The sequence below is a fragment of the Neopsephotus bourkii genome, unplaced genomic scaffold (assembly GCF_033783945.1).
Source record: "Neopsephotus bourkii isolate Nb327-2 ecotype Australia unplaced genomic scaffold, CSIRO-AGI_Nbou_v1 NB_730, whole genome shotgun sequence".
NCBI classification, from domain to species: Eukaryota; Metazoa; Chordata; class Aves; order Psittaciformes; family Psittacidae; genus Neopsephotus; species Neopsephotus bourkii.
The window spans coordinates 873333-898463 of NW_026901228.1; the positions used below are offsets into that span (position 1 = coordinate 873333).

The following is a 25131-nucleotide window of genomic DNA, read 5'->3' on the forward strand; positions in this document are numbered from 1 at the left end:
ACTGGCATTTGAATAAAACGATTTTGCTAAATCTAGTTCTGATGCCAGTACAAGTTTTGTTAGAGAAGCAATCACTTATCAGAAAATCACTCAAATATCTGATAGTAAATGGACTAAACCAGAAAAAGAGGAGGAGAAAACCTCCCCTTAAATTTTATTGGTATGAGATAGTCAATTGTCTGTATAATCTATATAACATTCTCTCATGGTTTAAATGCTTATTCCCAGTTGATACACTAGGTATTGGTCTTGCTGGCAAGAAGGGCAAACACTTCTGAGTTGACCATTAGTTCCTTCCTTCCCGAGTATATGCTATTACCTCTTTACACGTGGGAGATGTGACACCTGTCACTTATTCCCATGGGGTCCAGGGACTATGAAGCGTTGAAAGTAGCAGCCAGTTCAGTGTGTACTGGCAACATAGATCTGAGTTTGGAGAGTCCTCATGGCTTTGATGAGATAACCTTCTCCCAGGGTGGTCTTGGCAAAGGAGTCTACAGCTTTCCCTGCAGGGTCTAGTGTAGTTACAGACCTGTCTTTTTCACTTTTACTGACAGCTTGTTCATGTGGAGATAGATTATGCGCTGATATCAGCCAGCATAGATGGAGCTTTGAGCAACCTGGTCTAGTGAAAGGTGTCCCTGCCCATGGCAGGGGGGTTGGAACTGGATGGTCTTTAAGGTCCTCTCCAACCCAAACCATTCTATGATTCCAGTACAGCTTTAAATCTGTTGAATGTGTTTGTGCGTCAAAAGTGATCTGCATGGTAAACCCTTCCTTTTGTGTGCATAGGTGCTATGTGTGCCCACAGGGGCATCAGGACCAGCCAGATCAGTCATATGTATCTGAACCCACAGCCCTGGCAATGTCTTACATCTCTAACAAAACTGTTAAAATAAAGGGATATTCTAAAAACATCTAAGTTCTCCCTAAACTCCATAAGATTAAAAATATGTGGCTTATAATAATGTCTCTATTTTATATAAGATGATGAATGTGTCTTGCTGCTAAATGCTGCGTATTGCTTAAGTGTGAGTTGTTTTGGTTTTTTTCTTACTGATTATTCTAAAATACAAATTTACAATCGATTCTCAAGTCCTGGATGCTGCTGAAAGCCTCTCATAGGAATAGATTTATATAATGATATTCACTGCTACTTCCAGTGTATGGAAATTTACTGAAACACTATTTTTGGGTGTCTGATATGGCAGTCAAGCTTTTTACGTACCTTCTTGCCCATGCTTTTATTTCTTGCAATTTGGAAATACCTCTGTATTTTTGCTTCCTTGTTTTTTAAGACATTAATATCACTAGCATCAGAACAGAAAATATGAGAGCTATGAAATACGATTACATTAAAATGATGATTTAATTGAGCTCTTACACATGATGAGAAGATTGTCTTATTTTGCTGAACTGCAGTTTATGGAGGTCCTTGGCATGAGAATGCCAGGTTGCTTTCGGCATTCATTAACACCGTGTCCAAATCACTGCTAATTTTGTCTAGCAGGAAATGTAACAAGTAGAGGAAAAGTAGAGTGTATGATTTTAAGTGTATTTATATTTGCAAATATGCATTTTCATGTAATTTCAGGGGACATTCTTCCCACAGGACCAGAAATTCTCTGGGGTTTTTTACCTTTATCATAGAGATAGAATGGTCGTTTGAAACAGTTGCTGGCATGAAAAAATCCAAATCTCAAAAGCGGGACAGGAGACATTTTCCCTTCTACAGAGCAATCTTTTTTATATAACTCAAAGCAATTGCAGTCCTTTAAAAAAAGACTCATGTACGGGAGAAAAATTGTATAGTAAATGGGAGTTCTGACTCCAGTAGTAACCCAATTCCCTGCTAGTTTTACCACATGAGGAAAAAAATAATATAAACAAAATTATGAGCCAGCTCTTGTGCTGCCTCTGGCAAATGCTATCTGGTAGACCAATTTTTAAAGAAATGCCCAGGGCTTGCAATATATTAACTTCTGCCATTTTAATTACAATTTTAGCTTAGATTTGTTTACGTAGATATATTGGACTACTGCTACTATCAAGTCTTGTATTTAGTTCAGATTCCCATCTTTCTGAAGGAAGACAATGCTAAAGGAGGGTAAATAAGTTCAAATAATGTGGAATACAAGCCTGGAAATGTTTGAAGATTTTAATATTGAAAGTGTATATAGTAGCAGTCTGTCCTGGGTTCAGCAGTAGCAGTCATTTTTCTCCTTCTTAGTAGCTGGTGCAGCACTGTGGTTTTGACTTTCAGCCTGGGAACAGCACTGATAACACTGATGTTTTTAGTTACTGCTCGAATGACTGACCAAGGACTTTGTGAGTCTCATGCTCTGCCAGGGAGGAGGGGAAGCCGGGAGGAAGTAGAGACAGGACACCTGACCCAAACTAACCAAAGAGGTATTCCATACCACAGCACGTCATGCCCAGTGTATAAGTGGGAGTTACCTGGAAGGGCATCACTCAGGGTTGGCTAGATCAGTCAGTGCTCGGTCGGGCTGGGTATTAACGGTTGGTGGGTGGTATCGTATTCTCTTCCCTTGTTGTTTCCCTTATCATCATTATTATTATTGGTGGCAGCAGCAGTGGTTTGTGTTATACCTTAGTTACTGGACTGTTCTTATCTCGACCCGTGGGAGTCACATTCTTTTGATTCTCCTCCGCATCCCTCCGGGAGAGAGTTGGGGAGGAAGGCGAGGGAATGAGAGAGCAGCTGCATGGCTGGGGTTAAACCATGACACAGTCCCAAATACTTTCAGCAAGCAAGAATGTATCAGACTTAGGAAGGTATTGACAGAGATTTTTTTTTAAAGTACTGCTGTTTCACTGCAGGAGTTGTTAATCTCTTTAAGAGTAAATCCACAAAGAGAACTTCTGCAGGCACTGAGTTCTCCTGAAGGTTGACTCAATTTTTATTTAAATTCTGAAAGACATAGGAAATGAAGGCTAAAGTTTGGTTAACATCCATCTGTTTATGCTTTTACAAAAGCCTTTATGCATTAGTTGATTTATTAATTCACCTAATTTGGAGAAGTGAAATATGTGGGGGAAAAAAAGTGGCAGTAAAATATATTAATCTGCAAAAGTTTGATGAATTTACCTTGACTGGCATGAAAATGTATTTTTCTATGTCTTTTTAAAGAAATAAAGTTTTTGCATACTGTAACTGTAACAAACTCCAGCGGACAAAATGAAAGTTCAGGATGGGACTGAGAGCTGGGCAGCCTTCTGCTGATGCGTTCTCCTGTTAGCCCTGTCTTGGCACCCTGCGAGTTGTTCTTGATCCTTCCTCTGAAACAATGTTTTATATTCCTTGCTTGCAGCTTATAGTTGTTCCCAGTGTGAATAACTTCACATCTTACTTTGATGTTAGTAATCAGATGTAGCTCTAAAGCAAAAGCAGTGAGTGGACATCAACTGATTTGGTAGCATTTGTTATATAGACTCTGTCTATTCTTTCTTTAACCAGATGGAAACTAGACCATAGCATGTTTATAAATTTTAAGTATTTAACCTAATATAGTTAAATAAAAATATTTTTTTATTGGTACACATAACTATTAAAGCATTTAACAAATAACATTTTCTGTAGTTGCAGTTGGATATTTACAGGTACTTTCTGCTTGTTTCAGAGAGGAATATGAGTAAGGCTTCAAAAGAGGATTGAAAGCAAGTGTGATGAATAGATAAAAGCAAAAGAAGTCAAAGATAGATTTAAATGGCTTTTTAATATAGACTTTAGTAATATGGTAAAAATAGACATAATCATGAAACCTGACTATCTTAATACATTCCTGCAATGGGACTTTAATTGTAGCATTTCTTAAATGCTGTTTTAATGTCTTATTTTGCATATAATATAACATGCCTGTAGTGTTTTCTCTCAGGGTTGTTAATTTTAGGCTTTTTTTTTTTTTAAGGGGGGGAGATCAGTGTGAGCAAAAAACAGTAGAGGAGAAAAAGTTGGAGGCATGACAATTAACCCCAGGGAATAAGAATATAGGAGAGGAGATGCAAGTGAACAAAGGGCTAGTTAGGAGAAAGAACAAAATATTGTAGGTTAAGAAAGGGATAAGAAACCAAGCTGAGAAAAGGTCGTAAATGTAATAAACATGATACCTGTTATCTTTTGGGAGAAATCAACTAGTTGAGTATGGGAAAGAATTAGAGGCAGAGGATGGAAAGGGTTTAAGGATTAAGGAAAAGGTAGCCAGGAGCAGATGCAACAGGTATTTAAACTGAAGAGTGAAAAGAGACGTCAGAGCTGGACGAAGAGAATTGTATTGAAATGCGGGAAAACTGCCTGGTGTAGAACTCACAAGAGGTGAACCACTGCTTGAGACCCGATGTCAATCGGTTGGTGTGTGCTTGGAAGACGAAACTTTCTAGTGGGAAGTAGAAGCAAAATAAAAAAAATTGGGACAGTGTAAAATATCTTGTCTGATTCATAGCTGTCTGATTCTACTTTGAGTAGAAGGTTGGGCTAGAGACCTCCTGAGGTAGGGACCTGCCAAGCTGGGTTATCTTATGAATGAGGAATGAGCAGACCTGATGACTGTACTCATGTAAAAGAGTGGTCAAAGCAGGTGGAGTCCTCAGTGCAATGCAAATAATTGTGTGATGAGAAAGGAGGTGTCTCAAATGAAGCTGATCTTGAGAGAAACTAAGCTGTGAATGTGGAGGTGTGGGACTATGCAGCCATGTAAATTCACTGTGGTTCACTGACCACATTACGGTGACAAAGCTTAGGGAGGAAACATATTAAGGAGACATAATGGTAGAAAATTGTTTTTGAAATAAAGTTGAAAAGGCCTGTTTTGGTGTATGAGATTGTTGAAATAAGGCTGCAAAACTGATGATACTACAGTCACAAGGCAAAATATGCCCTGCGCTAGAATCTGTGGTCCGTGAGAGTAAACTTGGGGTTTAGAGGTCAGAGTTTGAATGTCAATGGAAGCTGTGTAGAAAGAAGAATGTAGTTGTCTTCAGTACCCAGAAAAGGAGAAATGTGGGACATAACATGTCCTGATTTCAGCTTCTTTCTCAAGAGCAGAGGCAGAGAATTTCAACATTTCCAGTGCTCTTTGATCCATAGCAGTGGCAGAAAGAGAGCACTCTACCACAGACAATGCAGAGCCACATCTCTCAAATAGTCACTGTGGCAACCAGTGATAGAGTAGGAGATGAAGGGGCTGTAGGTGGCTCTGGGTTTTTAGTGATGGAATAGGTGTTTCTAAAGCAACAGGAGAGTTAGAGAGGATAGGTGGGAGTTAAGGTGGGGGATGGGACATGACAATGTCTCTACAGGAAAGGTGCAGAAGGAAATGGAGGGAAAACCTTAATTTGGATACCTTAATTTCCTTCCATTGAGGAGGAAGAGGTGGTCACTTCACTTTACGTTGGTAATGTCAGTAGCATTGATAACTGTTCTTTGGGGCAGCGAGAGAAAACCCAACCTGATTAATGCAGCGTAGAAGAACCTAGGAGGTTTTGGTTTTGTGAAAGTTTTTCTACCTGGAATTACTTTATAGTAGTTTTGATCCATTTTCTATGCTCACATATTTAATTTTTAAATTTGACCTACCACTGCTGAATGCACAAGTAGAAATGGTTTCTTTGGTGGAACTGGGAAAGAGAAAATGCTTTCAGGAAAATGTATCCTTTAAGTGTGGGAAGGGTTGTTAAACAGGGATCCACCTGGAAAAAAGATTCTGGATCCTTGTGAGCTGTACCATCAGATAAACTAGAGAACACTGTAAGTTACCAGTAGTGTGTTGAAGCTCTGGAATACAAAACTAACTAATAATTTTCATAGGTCACGCTCTTTCCCATAAACCAAACTCATCTGCTTTCCTGGGGGGAGACGGAACAACCAGGCTGCCTTCTCATTATCTCTTCCTATGGCGTATCCTTATTGAATTACTGCCGGGTAGAGGCAGCAGATGCTCATCAAGCCACTGCAGGACTCCTCTGTTAATTGAACTGTGATGGGGATGGCAGCAGGGAAGGTCAGGATGATGGGACCAGTGATGTAATGTGAACTCTGATAAGAACAACCTGCATGGGCAATTGACCTTGCTTAAATAATATTATACTGAGGGCTTTTATCAGGTGATATCATTATGGCCATTTTTTTCGTATCAATAATGCAATAGTGTCAGGGACTCCTGTGTGAATCATATTATATTGTGTTCAGGGCAGATATATTTCTCACCCTAAAGAAATTAGACTTTCCAATGTGATAAAATACAGTGAGTGACTATAACCAGCTACAGGGGAAAAGAAATGGGAATGAAAAAGGTGACAGTGACAAAATTTTTAAATAGATAATATAGCTTTACCCAGCTGGTTGTTCCAACTGCTTTAGAGGGTAGTATCATTCTTTCTAACTGTCCTTATGGCAGTTTGATTTTTTTTTTCATTCATATTTAATCTTGGGGTGAAAGCAAGTCCACTTTTAAATAAATATGCCGATGTTCTGAATGGGTTTTGATATGAAAAACATTCTTAAACCTGTTTTTTCAGCTTTTGTGAGGTGCCTGGGAATGCTTGAATTTCAGGCTTGCATCCTAATCATAGAGTCAACTAGACTGATCATCAAGTCCAATCTTTACCCGAGTCCACCACTAAACGGTGTCACTAAGGGCCTCATCTACATAGTTTTTTATCACTTCCAGGGATGGTGATTCCACCGCTTCCCTGGGCAGCCTGTTCCAGTACCTGACTATCCTTTCGGTGAAGAAATCCTTCCTAATAGCCAGTCTAAACCTCCCCTGATGCAGTTTGAGGGCATTTCCTCTTGTCCTTTCACGTGTTACTTTGGAGAAGTTACTTGGGAGGAGGAGCCACTTCCTCTCTCCATCCTCCTTTCAGGTAGTCGTAGAGAGTGATAAGGTCCCACCTGAGCCATCTCTTCTGCAGACTAATGCCAGCTTCTGAGCTGGAGTGCAGGCTGGTGTTTCTTCCACTCTGAAGGAAGCAAAGTGATGTGATGATGTGAGCTCTCTGCTGTTGTGTGCATCTTCTGTGGAGCCACATTTTTCCGGAGTACTAAGACTGCAGGGGGAAAACGAGGTCTGTGAAGCCTTCTGTGAAGACCCTCACATGGTGGCATGAGGATATTTGGTATAAGCAGTAGCTTGTGCGTTTCTGAAAGTAAATTCCACCTAAAACCCAAACGTACTTTTCACTACACTGTGTGCATTCTGTAACCATGTTACTCTTGGTGTGCCAGAGTAAGTCTGTATGGCAGTTGGCAAAAGCTGTATTAGGAGTACTATGTGTGCGCATTGGCATCTCTGCGTGTGTCCGGAAGTTCTTTATCACACTGTCACTTTCTTTCTGTGAGTATTCAGACTTCACTTCTTTTTTTCTTTTTTTTTTCTTTTTTTTTTTTTTTTTCCAGTAGTATAATCTTTTCTTAACCCTTTTATTACACAGTCTGCCTGGGCCAGGTGTCATCAATGACTGGGACATCCTTTGCAAAGTTGGTGGAAGGAAAATGAATGAATCAATAATAAAGCATCACAAAATACATTTGATTAAGTTATTTTGACAACTCTAGCTGTAATTATTTAAAGTATGTATTTTTACGTGGGACTTGACTTATACAGGCTTTTATTCTACAGAAATGATAAACCTTGGTTATCGGAGACACCATCACAAGTCTTCACTGGTGATATTTGATAAGAAATGAACTACAGAACCAGTGTTTGATTACCTGTGCTCCTCTGAAGAGCCTGTGTGGTTTTGGATTCATAGAGTGTTTGCATTGCATTGTGCTCCATATTTTCTCCTTTCCTATGAGTTTGTGTTTGGTGCACTGAAATAAACAGCTGATGACGGAGGATGCATTGGAAAAAACGTTTATTTCAGCACTTTGGAAATGAGTTTTTTGAAATGGAATTTATCTTGTGGATGTGTGTGTGTCTCTTCATATTAGCTCATTTGGGTATAAACTAGAGCTATGTAGTGCAAATGGCAAAATAGTAATGACTACATACAAATAGAGGTACGAATACTGTGGAAAAGAAATTGTTCTTAATGTGTTACAGCAGAAGGAAAACTTTATACATTCAAGAAGCATTCAAGTTGGCCTCTGTGTGTGTGTGCGTGCGTGCGTGCATGTGTATACAAGCGTAGGGTTATTTTAGCCACAGTCACAAATCTTGAGGTTCAAAACTGAACCCCAGATACTCTCCCTAGAACTGAATAACAAGTTGAAACTGTAATGTTTTCCTGCCTACCTGTAATTAGTTTGTTTGGGTGCTTGGGTGTGTGCATGCACTTGGTTGTTCTGGTTGTTCTGTAGAAAAGTAGAATATAATAATTTAAATTGGAGATCAGCTTTAGATAAGGCAGTCCTGTGGCAAGGAAGCAGATGGTCCTTCCCTGCTAAGCAGAGCCTAAGCCTTTACTGAGCTCATATGCTTGGTGGTACTTGATAGTTACATTTTGACCTTGTGTTTAAGATTGATAAACTCTGTGTGGTGGCCATGTTCCACTGAGGAGGAAAATAAATCCTGACCTACAGCCCACAATACTGTATTAATGTCAAATAATATAAAGTAATATCAGAATGCAGAAGAAAATCACTGCAGTAAAGCAATTTAATTCCTGTGAACTGAAAGCACTTTAATGGGAATACTAGGAAAAATCTGCCATTGTTCCTGCAGTAGAGGTTATGAGGTAGATTTTTTTCTTTTTCTTGTTCTTTTTTTTTTTTTTTAAACTCTGCTGCCTTGTAATTGGTGACTTGAAGCTTTCTGTTGTTTCCCGTGTGAATGGTCATGCTGCTAAAGTAGGGAGTTTGCACTCTACTGAGTGATTTCCAGGTTTGCCTCTTAAAGGAAAATTTCAAATACTAGTTTTCAAACAGTATGATACTGCTGAATGTGCATTATATGCAGTGTTTTCCAGTGAAGTGAGAGTAATCCTCTTTGAACAAGTTGCAATAGCATTTACTGAAATAGCATTGGAAGCAGTGCCAGCTCTCTTTCCCTTTGTATACTTAATTGCAATTTACAGTAATCCAAGATCTATACGACTGTGACAGCAATTCTTAGATATAGTTGAGTTGAGTTTGAAAGGACCTTTAGTTCATCCAGTGCCAATGATAAAACCTACAGCAGAACAGTATATTGATAATAGACTCAAACTTTTCTCTATGCATTGAAAAATAAACAAAAAGAAACTTGTTTCCCCTCAAAGATAAGAAGTTTTGCTGTTATGGAAGTGGTGTGCTATAGTGTGAAGACATCACTGAGCTTACTGTGGGCTGTGTTCCATGGTACTGGTTGACAAACCTGCAGGAGGAGGCCTCAGGTGTAGCTGTATATAGGCTATATACATAACCTATTTACAAAAAAACAAACAAACCCAAAACTAAACTTACATAGGTTCAGAATCTGACTTTGACATAAGTTTACAAAGAAGGATGTCCGATGGAAAGGTCTCCTGACTCTGGAGATGTGGAAGCCACAACATGTTGGAGGCTGGAAAGGTATAGCAAGAAGTATTATTAGTGCACATTGTGCTTCCACTGCACCTTGGTCATTTGGCATCGTTCTCCTGTTGGAGGGTCTGGGACTTGGCAGATATTTGGTTTGAGTTGCTATAGCCTTCTTTGTATTTAATGAAATAAATAAAAGTGCAAAAGCAGCCTGAAAAGGTTACTTAAAAGTTATTGAACACTTTCTGTGTTCTGCTCAGAAAAAATCAATGCCTGAGTTCACAAGAGAAACCTATTGACAGACTTGAGCATTTTGATCTTAATTGCTCTGCACTTGTTCCTGCTGTGTGGAGTATGATAGTAGCTTGAAGAAAATTTGTGAAGTAAATTAGCCTACTTTGAGTCCAAAGATACAACACCAAAGGTCCATGGGTGTTAAATACCATTGAGAAGTCCAAGGCTTGGATAACGCTTAGGTACTTGCAACCTGGGTCACATTAAATGATTTTTGTAGAAGAAAATGTGGCAATGTTGAGCATCATTAATTTTGCTTCAGTGAGCATGGAGGCTATAGGGTGTATGATGGTGCAACTGCGTATCATCAGGACGGTGCCTTGCATGAGCTCTTGAATCTCTCCGCTCTTCTGTGAGAGTGTAAGCCATATGTGTTTGTGTACAAATGAAGCAAGTTTTGCTTTAACTACTTTTAACTGATCTTCTGAACTGGGTTCCTAAAAAGGCTGAAATCACATATATTTTTTACCATTGAAAGTCAAGTGTGTTCCCAGAGAGTCCTTTGCAAGTACTTAGGCATGAGAGGGAACAGTAGCATCATTTCACAGAACAGTTCTGCTCTAGCACTGTTTTAATTAAAGTTGTTCTACTGATGGAAAGTCTGTTCTCTGGTGTTTTCTTTAATGTAGTCATAATGCATCAGTTTAAACTCCCTTGCTGGAACTTCTTTCATTATAATCCACTTATCTGAGTTTATAATTAAACTTCTAAATTCAAACTTGCTTTAACAAAAGGATGTACGAAAACTGAAGCAGGAAAACTTAGGATTCATGGGTTTTACCCCAAACAAATTGTTGTAAGTTAAGCACCAATTTATTGGCAGTACAGCAATTTCATATTATTGTTTTTAATTGCCAGGATCTTCCATAGCTTTGGGATGAGAAACAGGTACAATTGAATGGAAGAAAAAAGATGAAACAATGGATTCTTACTATTTGACATCACCAAAATAAATATCTGAGCTTTCAAATATGACTATTGAAAGATGTTGACTACCTACTGAGCTTTCCAGCAACTGAGTGTTGAGGGAAGTTAAGTAAGGCTTATATATGAAAATTGACCATGGTGAATTTTTGTTCAGCTTTGTCAATCTGGAGGTTGTTCGGGTTTACTGCCAGCCCAAAGCAGGCTGGTTTAGACTGTATGCTCTGGTAGTTTGGAGCTATCTTCTGTATGAAGATGTGTTAACACCAGATGTTCTTTCAGGCATAATTAACCCTTACAGTTATTGTAGCAAATTACCAAAGAATTGTTTGTGGAGCTTAAAGTGTTGGTTCCTGGTGAGTGACCAGTTAGTACAAAAATACTGTCAGGCAATTTTTAACTCGATGTATAAATTTAGTTCATTCATGCTGTATGTTTTTAACATTTTCTAAAATTCTCCTGGAAGACGAATAAGTATTCCCAATTAAGGATTGGAAATGAAGAAGTAGAGGTATAGAAAATTAAGCTACTGTTCTCATATATGCAAAGTCAGTCCTCTGAAATCAAGGGGAGCGCTTGCAGAATCAAGTATTTGTGTTGGAGTGTGACCTTAAATGACTTTTTGCACAGGAGGTTTCTGACACATTTGGAAGTGGAATCGATTTAGTAGGGTGCCCCTACTTTAACCAGAAGATTGTCTCTCTCCGAGTGTGTAAGAATGTATAGTGTTTGTTTTCCATGTGGAAGTAAAGGGGATTTAGTGTAACTGTTAATCATTAGATAAAAGATTGGGCAGCATACACATACACCTGTTTCATGGGCACATATGCATTTCTATCTGAAGGTCTCTTCTTAGTTTGATATATGTGCCACTTTCATTTTATTAATCTCAAAACCTGTAGCACTAGCATTAGTGGGTTTTTTTGGAAGTATCTCCCCCGGGGATGGTCTGCAGCACATGGCTGTGATGATCAGCCTCTGCTGCTAGAGGCCAGGCATTCTGCTGCTCTAAGACAGAACAGAATTAGGTTTTTGGATAACAGCTTTCTGAGAAGGCAAGGCAGATTTTGCTGGTATCTGAGGATAGAGTATGCTATAAACTTCCACATTATCTTGGAATGTCATAAACAATGGGTTTGTGCTGCATGTAGTAGGCAAACAGTTGCATAATTACTGCTTAAGTTTCTGTTAAGAAAATTTATTCATGATTAATGATGCTTATCTTTGTGCTAGACACCTGCCAAATGATTTATAGCTACGCATATGATCCGCAATTACTTTTTTTGTTGTTACTATTTATAGTGTTTGGGATTATTCTAACTGCATCATGTATTTTAAGTGGAGAGTGCTACCCAGGTGTCCTTGTCAGCATTCCCATCTTGTGGAAAAAAAAAAAAGTAGGTCAGGTTTACCTGTGATGGGGAATGTCACAACTCCCAGTGATATTAGGGGGAATGTAATTGATGTGTCAAAGCTAAAATCGTCTCTCAGGTTTGAATCAGTTTAAGTTAATCTTTTTCTAAGTTCAGTAATAAATACTGTGTAAATCTACATTGGAGCAGAGCCAGACTGAATTTTCCTAAGCCACAGAAATGGTGCAGAATGCCTGAAGAAACCTCTTGTCCCATGGAAGCTTGCAGAAAGAGCAACTTGTGCTGTCACATAACAGTACAGTATGTGTAGAGTAGGAATTAAAAATTGGACCATCAATCTTTTGTCTTTCAGTGTTGGATGCTTTTGAGGACTCTTAATCTGTCGTAGACTAGCACAATGACTGTGACTTGAAAACATCTGCCTCTGAGTGCTCAGCAGTGGCTGGAAAACGGCAAAAGTTTCCCAGAGGCTTTTCCTCCTCCCTAGCTAAGCTGGGGTTAGGCCAGGGTTTGGCTGCTGGGTAGTTCATCGATGTTGAAAATGAAATAAAATTGATGTTGAAAATGAAATAAAATTTTGAGCTCATCAGAAATATTTGTCAGCTCTGTGCATTTTTATTTATTGATAACATTTTGACACTATACTTGAATGCCATGTTTTCAGCAGAAATGTAGGTTTGTAAATTAAGTCTGTTACTCAAAACGTGTTTTATTCAATCCTGTCATTAAGCGAATTAGCAGTGGGTTAGATAATGTAATGCATTGTAATGATCATTAGAAAACTTGCACATGGCTTTTTCAAGACTGCTTGTGTATTCACAGCCGTTACAGCTAATGTATGATATCCTTGTTTTTCTGAACAAGATTCTGTACAAACCAAACAAAATTAAAAGGATGCTTGTGACTAATCCTACAAATATATGAAAACAACACCTGATTGTTTCATTTAATGAGAATCTATTAGTGCAGGCTATTAATTGGCTAGGCCTGCATGATAAAGTATATTGAATAAATCCAGATAATCAGTTTTGGAAAAGTGAGATAGTTTTCAGTGTAAAACACGCATCTTGAGCACATTTAAATAATTGCATGAGTTTAATCATGAGTAGTCTTGGTGAAGTCAATTTTTAAAACTGTTTTCCATGGGTAAATTCCTTTTATTTATTTATTTATCCACCCCCCCCCCCCCCCCCCCCCTCTGTATTTGCCAGTTTGCAGCTAGCCATGCTGACACATTTGGGAGCTGAGATGCTGAGATATACTGCAACTAAATTTGATGTGAAGTGTTGGTGGCCTTCATAATGTATTCATTTTTCTGTAGATAGCATATGTTGCCTGTGCAGTAATTTTTTATCGTATCAGGACAGCACAGCTACTGTTCCATATTGTGTTATACAAACTTAGATATACAGACAAATTTTTATTGTACTTGGCTGTGGTGTAAATCAGTGGACTCTGTAGAGCTCTGCTGGGGTTGGTGAGATTAGGATCAGCGTCATGGTGACTAATTTATTTCTATTTTTCCTGATTTAATGTAATCTCTGTTCTTGCTCCATGGGGAGCAGCAACCAGTTATCTTTGTAGTCTTGCCCGAAGAATAAACATGTGTGAAACCCCTCATTTTGGGCAGGAGACTGCTAGTCCCAGGGATTTACTGCTGTTTACTGACCCTTTGAATGCTGAGATGAAGGCAGTGTATTGAGAAAGCAGCTGATGAGCCCTACTGGTGCTTCGTTAAAAATCTCAGCATCTTTATCAGCTGTTATCTGAGGTTTCTTTGGATTTGCCCATTTCATGCCTCCACCTGTTTAAGGCATGTTGTTTTTATGGCATTCTTCTGGACCTGGAGAGCTGCCCTGCAATTTAGATGAGTGTTTTTTTGTGCAGGGCTGGATCTCCTCAGTACTTAAATCTGAGCATCTGAATAATTTCTTTCCTTGTTTGTGTTTTCAGGTGTGAACAGTGTTGGAGCCAGTGTCACTAATTCCATCTCTTTCCCTTGGCAGAAAGTCAGTGACTGTTTTCTGGCCGTCATAGATGGTGACTGCAATGCTGAAGACACTGGGCAGGTCACTTCTCCTCAGCTCTTCTGTGTGAGGTGAGCAGCCATCTATAGGGGCAAAAAAATCTTATTTGCAGGATGTTAAAGAGCCCTTCTTCCCCCCAGTCCGAGGACTTCCCTGCTGCATTGCATTTCTGAGCTTCACTTGTGCTTTGTATGAGGCCACTTGTGGTCTGCATTACATTGTCCACATGTTGGGACACAGCAGGTTGCACTTTGAATTAAATGTGAATTCTAACTAAATAACCCAGAAGACATGAGCAAAGCAATAAATCCAGGACCTTGCCTGCATTACTGGTTTTGGTCAGCTTGATGGTGTTTCAGGTCTTACGTGAAATGTTGTTCATCTGAAACACTAGAATGAACTCAACCAGATAACAGATACTACATTGTACCTTTTGCTGTAGTCAGTCAATATCTGATTAAACATAATTGCATGAATTTATCATGATAGAAACTGTTTCAAAGTAATTTAAATGCAGCTTGAAATTAAAAGTTTTACTGTATATTCAATATATACTATTTTCAGGTTTATCTTCAGGTTCTTATCAAAAAGAATCCTGTGTATTATGTAAAATGACAATGTTGCTTTTCATAAGGTTAGGAATGTAATGGAATTTTCTGGACTAAACTTCTAACAACTGTTAATTTTAATGAGAATTGCCAAGATTATGCCAGTGAAGACAAATCTTGAAGATAGGTGTTCTCTCTCCTTACGCTAATATGGATTTGACATTTTAACCTATAAAAGTAAGATTAATCACTAATAAGTAAATCTATGTTGTGAATTTAAACATGGTATAAATAGAAAAGCTATTACATAAAAAAAAATTAATGTGTATATTACATCAGAAAAAAGCCCTTGTTTGATGTGGCAGTGCCATTAAAAGTTTATGAAACTTCAGAACAGTTCCTACGTGAATGTGGATGAATCCAAAACATCTTGAAACTCATGTAAAATCTGCCTAGGTAGGTGGCTAGTTGGTCATTTTCTGGGATGAGAGAAATAGAGATTTGAATTACTGGTCTGAATTGGAATTTTTAAGGTTTTACTTTTTTGTGTATCTTTTTGTAATCTCTCTTGCTTTGGAGCTTTTCCATGGCATATAAACCATGTGGTTGTTTGCTGATGCAGGTATTTAGAGTATGGGCACCTACTTTGTATGGGGAAACCAGAAAGACATTTCTCCTTCCTTTCAGTGCTGCACAGTGATTATTTTAATGAGTTGTGGGGTGTAAAACTGCTCCAGCAATAGGACTTGATCCATTCTTGCCTCAATCACAATATGGCTCTGATATTTGTCTGAAGTGTTAGAGAGTTTAATTAAAATCCCTTAGTCAGAGAGACCTCTCTGGAGTAACTGGTTGCTGATCTGGAGCTCAGAGATCAGGGATGTGAATGCGAGCCCTAAATTCCAGAGAAATGCCTGAGTAATGTCTAATTTTCCCTTTCAGGCTGGTTCAGCATATACTGACAAGCAACCCCTGCTTCTCTGCTTTTCCTGTTGCATTTCTTATATTGCTTTTGTATGTTCCATGTTCACACATGGAGCTAAAACAATTTCAGGTCTGGTATTTCAGGGATCTTAAATGTAGGACATGGGGGTCTGTATTCAGAGCTGAATTTTGCACCTGCAATCCATTCTCAGCTTTCGTTTAGTCTGCCTATATCATGATAATATGAATGATAAAGAAAACAGAAAAGAAGGGACACATCACACACTTTTACCAGGTCCCTTGTCATTTATTTGTACTGGTAGATTTCTTCTTAAGAACGTGCTAAAAGTGTTCAGAACGGCTGACTTTATAGAATGGGATGCATATCCTCTGGGAGCTGGCCCTCTTTCCCCCCCGCTGCTTTTTTTCCACTTTCTAAGAGAAGCCTTCAGAAAAGTCCTCAGCAACTCTGGCACCCACGGATTCAAATGCAAAGTGGTCACCAAGTTACTTTTAGGCTGAGTCTGTTGCCTTGGTGTTAAAAGTCTTTGAGCAAGCTTTTTCTTTTTCTGTAATTCTAGGACCAAATAAAACAAGAGACTGAATTATCTGAATTATGCTTCTACAACAGAACTGGGTTTCTCCTCATTGGGCATGGCAGAGCCTGGGGAAGTCCTTCCTTTTGTTTGTTGTCTTAATGTTACAAACAGCTGATCTGGAAGCCAGGAGAGGTCATCAGTTTGTCTGGAAAACAGGTAGGAAAAAAAAGTAAATTGAATTATCTGTATGATCACTGAATCTGTATGATTCCTATATTTGAGGATGGAGTGATTGCACTTTCTCCATTCTGTTTTAGCTCAATAAAAAATTACAAAAGCCTAATAATATCTTTTTCTTGTTTTAATTTAACTAAAAAATAGAGGGGGTTAATCCCTATTTTAAATTAGTTCTCCTCATGCCTGTTGCAGTTATGCACCAGAGTGACTCTAGAGTATAATTCTGGACTGCTTAATGCTTTTAATCCAAGAGTAAAATTTTTACTGGATCCCGGTATCATCATCCTAATGTTGCTTCCTTTGAAATATTTAATAATTTTCTTTTTATGTTTGAATGAAAAAGGCACACCAGCATCTTTCAGGATGAACTGAGCCAGAAGTCCATACTCTTGCTTGATCTATTTATACTTCCATTTACTTTTAAGTCACATTTAGTGAATTATTTCTGTGCATCAGTCATATTGGATACATGGAAGTGTTTGAATGTTCAGAATCGGGCACACACAATGTTTGGAAATTTTTGTGAAGACACATTGCCAGCACTTTGATTCTTGGTGACAGGGAGGAGGTAGATAGGTGATGGTGTAATCCAGAAGAATAAAACTAATCATGGCATACTGGATACTTACTTTGTAGCACAACACACCAACAAAGAATGTTCAATGAAATGGAAAGATTGGCAAATTTGCGAAATGTTTACTGAAAATACTGCATAAAAAAGATGCAGCTGAACTAGAGGTTTCATTGCCCATGATCCCTTTGAGCTCTGGCCTTTTATGGCTGAGCAACAGAGTGTTTAAATTTGATGGAAGAATAATTTTGGTCCTTTTTGTGAGAGGTTCTTTGCTGGTTTGGTTATTTGTTTTTTAATTATAATTCTATAGAAGACTGAATTAGCTGAATAGTGAAACAATTATTCTGGGAGGGCTCTTTCTAGTAGGATCAACACAAGCTTCTTACCCTGGCTGCTGGGATGGGAGGCTGAGTGCTGGTGAAGTGCTGGTTGTGTACAACTCTGACACTGTATTTCTAAAGATATTTTTTTAGGATGTCTTGCATGTAAAATGAAGAGGAAATAAACAGCATGAACCATCTTTCTCCAATTCACTGTTATTTATGTGATTTTTGAACAAGCTTTGAAAAGTAGAGTTGTTTTCTTAATACAAATTAGACCCTTCAATGCTGTCTGTCTTCAGTTCTAAAGTGTATTGTACCGTCAGTCTTTAGGGGTGTGCGTTGGAAGTCATAAAAACTCAATTTGACTTGATGATTCCAGCTGACAATAGTTATCAATGCTTCAAAGGCATCTGAGGCAGATGTATGTAGAACTAAGAAAAGGTGGTGCACAGGTTTGTGTGGATGCGGGGTAACGTTCTGAAAGCCCTGTGATGGGCTCGTTGTAAAGGTCTGTCTCCAAGAAGCAGAAGGAAATTGTCACTTCTTGTGACTTCCACAGTAAATTAGAAATATCTGAGCTCTCCAAAGTAATTTTAAAAATCTTCAGTCCTAACAGTATTTTGATGCATTTTCTCTGCTTATGTAGGGATAAGAGGTAGAAAACAACTCTGAGTGAAATGTTTTCCAAATGACAATAGCATGTGAGTGTGCGCCAAAATTCATTGTCTGGATTGCAATAAGTGGTTTTAATTTTTTTTGTTTTATTTTGTGTTGTTTCGTGTGGTTTTTTGTTTGTTTGTTTGCTTATTTTATTTCTGTCTTTTGCTTTTCCACTGGTTAAATATTTTTATATCTGTAAACAAAATATTATTTTCATTGGAATATTTTGTTGAAAATTAGGTGAAAATTATATCTAAATCCAAAATGTTTAATTCTAGGTTGAAATGAATAGTATGTTCATGCAAAAAACTTTGTTTTGCTAGAAAGACAAGATATTATTTGTGAAACCCCTACTTTCTCTGCAGTACTACTGAAGCAGCAGCGTTTCTAAATCCTGCATCTTTGTCTTTTGTAGCAGTAAATGAATGGCTTGCTTTTGGTAGTTCTGCTGCATGTGTTGCAGTTTCCTTTCTGAGGTATTTGGAAGCATGTCTATCAAAATAAAACTACAGTGATCTTGGAATTAGTTACTAAAGAGTGTAAATGGCAGTCTGCTGTCAGGGTAGCATATGTTGCTTGCTTTTGTATGCCTTCTTTTATTTTGCTTGAAATGATTTTTTTCAGGTACATCATCACAAGGGTGTATCTTTCCAAAGATTACAGGGAAATGTTTTGGGAAGAGAGGGATGGTAAATTGAATGAAGCAGGTGGATCTGGAGAGGTAGAAAGGTTAACACATGTTGTGACAAGATACATTAATAATAAAACAACTTTGGGTTGTAGATCATGGAGGTCTTGACCTAATGAGATTTGTGCTTTCTATATTAATAAAAATATAAATAATTCTGTAGTTTGAAGACTTCTATGGCCAATTAAAAAAAAATAAAATAAAGGCACACCATAGTGAACCTAAAATGAAGTAGCTTTTAAAGTCAGAGTGGAGCAGATCTATTCTGATAAAAGGAAAACATGCAGCTGTTGTCTTTTTTTTAATGAAACAATCTACTGAGAAATGAGCAGTCCCTAATGGGAGATGAGATGGTCTGTTTTGTTTCTAAATCTTGAATTGTCACTAGCATGGAAAATTACTTACTTGCTGTAGAGAAATTCAACTATTGAAGTGTTATGCTTTATAATTAAATAAGGTTATGCTACTGAAAGCTCTGACTTTAATACAATGAATGTATATGTACTGAAGTAAATTTTCCTAGCAGATAGAAGCCCAGAAATGCATCCTTAATATGGATGGTGGTGGTGAGGGAAGTAGCATTGTATGAACACTGAAGGTTTTTAGCTAAATCCTTGGCTTTATCTAATAAAGTTTCATACATTGCTGGGCTTGGTGGTCTTGGTGAAAGTGAAAGCAATCATACTGAAATCACAGAAAACATAGGCTTCATGTTTCTAAGATGTAAGAACTTGTCAGCGTGAGCTAGGTAATACATACTTTTCACTCAGCTATTCAAAGGACTATCATTTTCATTTTCTTACTTCTGGCCTGTCTTAAAACCATTTATTTTTAGCTTTTTGTTTCAAGAGATAATACATTAATGTTTAAATATCTGTACACTCTTGTATCTCTCTTGGTTTTGAAGATAATCTTTGTCAGTACTTATTTTGTGGCCACCAGCCTAAACATGAAAGCAATAATTATACCAACTAAATTACACAGCAACCTCCAATAGCTGAATAATTTTCCAACACTTGCTAACTAACAAAGCAGTTTTAGTGATAAAATCTTATGAAAATATAAGTGGATCTAAATTAATATTGTAAATTAATATTGTTTAATGTAATAGCCAGTTATCAATTCACGTATTTCAACATGTTGATTTTCTTCAACTCTTGAATAGTCCTGAAAGTGCCTGGAATTTCTGTAATATGATTATGTCTGTGTTTTAGTAATGGCTATTCAAGCTTTTAAAACTTTACATAAAATATTGATATACAAGTGAATCTGCAGCATGATTCAAGTTGGTTTATTTTTTTTTTAGTGAAACTCTACAATTTAGTTCTAAAGTCTAAGTTAAGTTTAAAATGTGTGCCATGCAGGGAAATATTTTGGGTGCCTTACAGGAGATGGGCTGATAATTAGGATTAAAAAATGCTAACAATTAGCCCTTCCCAGAGACACTTGTAGTTGCCCCATGGGCAGGTTGCAGTGTTGCCATTACTGCTGTAATGTCTTCAGCTCCTCCATAAATACCACCTCAGTAACTGTGCATGTGCTATTTCCTGTAAAATACTAACAGAATGAAAGAGACCAGGGATGTACCCCATAAAGGTGTCTCCCAGAGCCAAAGCAGTGATGTGGATGTTTTCTTCTTTTTTAAGAGGAATATTGTAAAAATGTATAGGATGAAAATGTTCTGATTTTTAGGAAAATAGTTCTTTAATTGTGGTAAAATGCTATTTAATGTGGAAATAATACCCTGTCTACTACAGAAGGGAGGAAAAGGGCTATTAGAAACCCAGATGTGGTGTTCCTGTGAGTCCTCCATCTGTAATTCTCTTGAAAAATTGAACTGGGATGGTGATATAACCCAGTAGGAATACACTCCCTTTTATGAATGGGAGTACTGAAAGTGAGATACCAGACTGGGAAATGCATCTGTAATACAGGTGATCACAGTAAAGAGCTTTTTACCTAGGAAAGAAAACACTAATCTTCTGGTGTATGTGAGGTTCTGGGAGTGAGGTGTGAGCTGCAAGTTCTCTCTCCACAAATGAACAGAAAAACCCCTTTAGTTCAGAGTTATTACCCATATTTGAAAGTCCTTCTTAAAATAGGATTAGCAAATGGGTTTTGATCATTAGTCTTTCTTCAGAAACAATCCTAATGGAAAGGGTATGAAATGAACTTTTCAGGGAACAACTTCTAACGCAGAGGAACCTTTGAACTACTTGTGAATGTGGGTGAGCCAGTTACTGCTAAGATGAAAAAGATCCCTTGTTCTCTGTTCACAGATAAAACTGCCATAAAATGCCCTTTCTCAAGATAGTAATTTCAGGCAGGCCAGGTTCTGGTTAGGAAATGCCTTCGACCTTATGTCTTAAAAGGTAAACTTTTACCTACAAACACCAAATGTTAAAAGGAGTCTAGATCCTCAAAGGACAGTAGAGCTCAAACCTGCTGAAAGAGATTCAAAGATAGCTCTGCAACAAGTAGTATTTTTCCAGAAGCTCTACAAGATGAAGAATGATAATTATCCTAGATTAAGGTTTGGTGGTTTTAATTTTTTTTTTTTTTTTTTTTTTACTTTTTATTTGATAGGACAACAATTCATGAATGAATTGCAAATGTGTTTTTAATGATCTTTGTGTGGCATCTGGAAGTTTTATGGTGTCTCTGACTTCCTGATGCTTCCAAACTTCTTGCTTTGTGGCAGATATTCTAATTGTAGGTTATTATGTGGTCTTGGTGAATTGATTTTTAAATATTTAACGTGGAAATTCAGCCTTGATTTAATTAAACTTGGAATGATTCTAAGGTTCTTTGCTATTCTAATAATTTAGGACTGCAGTGATTCTCTTGGGTTATAGATTGTCATCTTATCATATAGACGGCAACAAGAATTAATAAATAATTTTAAAAAAACCTATTAAGTTCTGTTCTATTCAGGTTGTTGCTTGGTGATGGAGGAGTTGTTTTAAAATGATAAATGTTCTTATTTTTACCTTTAACCATGACCAGTTTGTAGAATCATAGAATAGTTAGGGATGGAAAGGACCTTAAGATCGTCTAGTTCCAACCCCCCTGCCATGGGCAGGGACACCTCGCTCTAAACCATATTACCCAAGGCCTCGTCCAACCTGGCCTTGAACACTGCCAGGGATGGAGTATTCACAGCCTCCCTGAGCAACCCATTCCAGTGCCTCACCACCCTAACAGGAAAGAATTTCTTCCTTATATCCAATCTAAACTTCCCCTGTTTAAGTTTTAAGCCGTTACCCCTTGTCCTATCACTACAGTCCCTAATGAAGAGTCCATCTTCAGCACCCCTATATGCCCCCTTCAGATACTGGAAGGCTGCTATGAGGTCTCCACACAGCCTTCCCTTCTCCAGGCTGAACAGCCCCAACTTTCTCAGCCGATCTTCATATGGGAGGTGCTCCAGTCCCCTGATCATCCTCGTGGCCCTCCTCTGGACTTGTTCCAGCGGATCCTTTTTATGTTGAGGGCACCAGAACTGCACACAATACTCCAAGTGAGGTCTCAGGAGAGCAGAATAAAGGGGCAGGATCACCTCCTTCGACCTGCTGGTCACACTCCTTTTGATGCAGCCCAGGATACGGTTGGCTTTCTGGGCTGTGAGCACACGCTTGAAGCCGTCTCATGTTCATTTTCTCATCGACCAGCACCCCCACGTCCTTCTCTTCAGGGCTGCTCTGAATCTCTTCTCTGCCCAGCCTGTAGCTGTGTCTGGGATTGCTCCGACCCAGGTGTAGGACCTTGCACTTGTCATGATTATACTTCGTGAGGTTGGCATCAGCCCACCTCACAAGCGTGTCAAGGTCCCTCTGGATGGCATTCCTTCCCTCCAGCGTATCAACCGAACCACACAGCTTGGTGTCATCGGCAAACTTGCTGAGGGCGCACTCAATCCCACTGTCCATGTCAGCGACAAAGATGTTAAGCAAGACCGGTCCCAACACTGATCCCTGAGGGACACCACTCGTAACTGGTCTCCAGCCAGACACTGAGCCATTGACCACAACTCTTTGTGTGCGGCAATCCATCCAGTTCTTTATCCACCGAGTGGTCCATTCACCAAAGTGATGTTTCTCCAATTTAGAGATAAGGATGTCGTGTGGGACAGTGTCGAACTCTTTACACAAGTCCAGGTAGATGACATCAGCTGCTCTACCGCTGTCCATCAGTTCTGTAGCCCCATCATAGAAGGCCACCAAATTGGTCAGGCAGGATTTCCCCTTACTGAAGCCATGCTGGCTGTCACCAAGCACCTTGTTGTTTTTCATGTGCCTTAGCATGCCTTCCAGGAGAATCTGCTCCATGATTTTGCCAGGCACAGAGGTGAGACTGACTGCTCTCTAATTCCCAGCTATGTACTTGAGCCAGACTGATCTTCAATTTAAGTAACTCTTCTTTTGATAGTTGTTCCTAATGTATTTGTGAATTAAGGATACTGAGGTATTCTGGACTTGTGGTAAAAATATTCTCTTTGAACTGGTTTGTCAAATGAAATCTTTTCTATCACTCCTCAGAATTACGTCAGATTCAGATGAGATTTTACCCACTGGTATTTTATGATTTTAATTAAAGTGGCTGGCTTAAAATATCTCAGAATCATATAGGTGGTGATTTTTTAATATTATGTAATACACAGTTTAATTTGAAGTAGTTTAGTCATTTTTAATTGTTTTTAAAGTTTCATTAAGTAGCCATTATGAAAAGTTATTTAAATATAAAAAATAGTTCCTTAGTTCTTAATTTGTCTCAATTATTTAGAAAGAATATTTTTTGAGACAGTATAAATTACACTTTTATTCCTGGAAAACTTTTTAAAACAACAGTAATAGTATTAAAAAAAAAACTAAGTTGTTTTGCAAAATTTCATTAGCATCAAAACTTGATATGCTGGCTGATACAATTTGAGAAGATTTAAGAGTGGCCTTAAAGCTAATCTCATTTTTCCTTAGACTGGAGTGCTGTTTCAGACTGCTAAGTATTTGGGTTTCTCTCCTCATTATTCCTTACCTATTTCTATCCACATTTTCACCTTTCTGTTCCACACACATCTGAATTTTATTTTCTATAGTTCTGGCACTTTACCTCACCCTTTTCATTTCAGTTCTGATGTGGGTATCCTCATCTGGTCTTGTTTTCTCAACAGCTGAATTCCACTTGTCTTGTAGTTGTGGAGATGTATCTGTTGCCTTCCTTTATAACCTCTGCAGTGGTTGTACAGGTAATATTTAGGTGGGTGTTTCACGGTTGGTGTGTAACTTGTATCCTCAGGCAGTAAATACAGATAAGAGAACGAGACAAAGATACTAAGAAGAGCTCTCTCTCTCTCCTGAAGAATCTTTTGGGCGCCGGAAGCTCATCTTCCAGCCTGGCCTTTCCTTCAGGTTCTGGAGGTCTGGTGCTATGTTGGATAAGCATGCTAGAGCAGCCCATTGCATGCTTACCTGAGTCCCGTCCACCGTAGCTTCTGGATTTATCCTTAATCCACAGGGCTAAAAGCTCAGCATGTGGGGCATAGCTGAAGAACCTAACCGGCTGGCACAGAGAATGCCATTTAGTGTCAGAGACACCAGAATTGTTCCTGGATAAGTTTAGAAAGCGTAATCAGAGATTCAGAAATGCTTAAACTCGTGCTGTTTTTCTTTGTAAAACTTGGTATGTTCTTACCAGCTCTGGTTTCCCACTGGGACTTTGAAGAGACCAGTGAAACGCTCTTGGTGGTACTGCTTAAAGAAAGAATCACTGGGTTCCTTATTTTTTTCTGGAAAAATGCACTACAGCAAGCAGTATCAGTCAAATTAAAAAGGCAAGCAAAGGAGGAACTGAAATGACACTGAAACATATGTTAATGTGAACGCTTTATGTGCTTGTAGATAATATGTAGAGTACCAGTTTTTCAGTGGAGGTGAGTACTGTGCAGCAGCACGGCTGTAAACTGATGGTGGTGCTTGCTGAGTTCAGATGAAGCTCTTGCAGCATGTGCCTGGTAATTTTGTTATTGTTGGGCTTGCAAAAACGTTTCAGTAGTTCTTTTATACAAAGTCTACATGCTTTAACAAATACCTTTGTCTAACCGACGTCAGATGTTCAGTAGGTGGTGGTTTAAACTAGATTACACAGGAGATTCACAGTAATCTCTTAATGTCCCTCTTCCCTTCCTGAGAATAATGGTTTTTGAGAATAAGGTGCTTTTTTTTTTTCCTGGTTTTTGTTGATATTGGGAAAAGTATAAGTTAGGTGCCTTATCCTTTTCTTCCCTCAATAGTTACTATGGGAACAGAGCTGCGGGTCACAGGGGAAAATCTGCAAAAGTGGTTTCTTAAATTGTTCATTAAAAAAAAAAAGACGGTAACATATTATTGGAATTGTAGTACTTTTCGTTCAACTTTGTTGGATTGTATTGTTACCCATATTTCACTCACAAAAGAAGCACAGTGAGTGGCAAGAAAAACAGATGGGCATGTTTTTGTACTTCTTCCTTAGGGTTAATATTTTTTAATTGAATGCAGCTGTTGGAAAGATTTCTGTTGTTACGTATA

At 38.4% G+C, this 25131-nt stretch overlaps 1 protein-coding gene across 1 annotated transcript in view; it reads left to right on the forward strand.

The window, feature by feature from the left end:
- Positions 1 to 25131, forward strand: part of THSD7B (thrombospondin type 1 domain containing 7B) — a 349927-nt gene that overhangs the window by 48659 nt on the left and 276137 nt on the right. The window contains exons 2-3 of the mRNA XM_061354342.1: positions 14058 to 14149; positions 16132 to 16305. Of these exons, the coding sequence (XP_061210326.1) occupies positions 16167 to 16305 (139 nt within the window). The 5' untranslated portion in view covers positions 14058 to 14149; positions 16132 to 16166. The remainder of the gene's footprint in view (positions 1 to 14057; positions 14150 to 16131; positions 16306 to 25131) is intronic.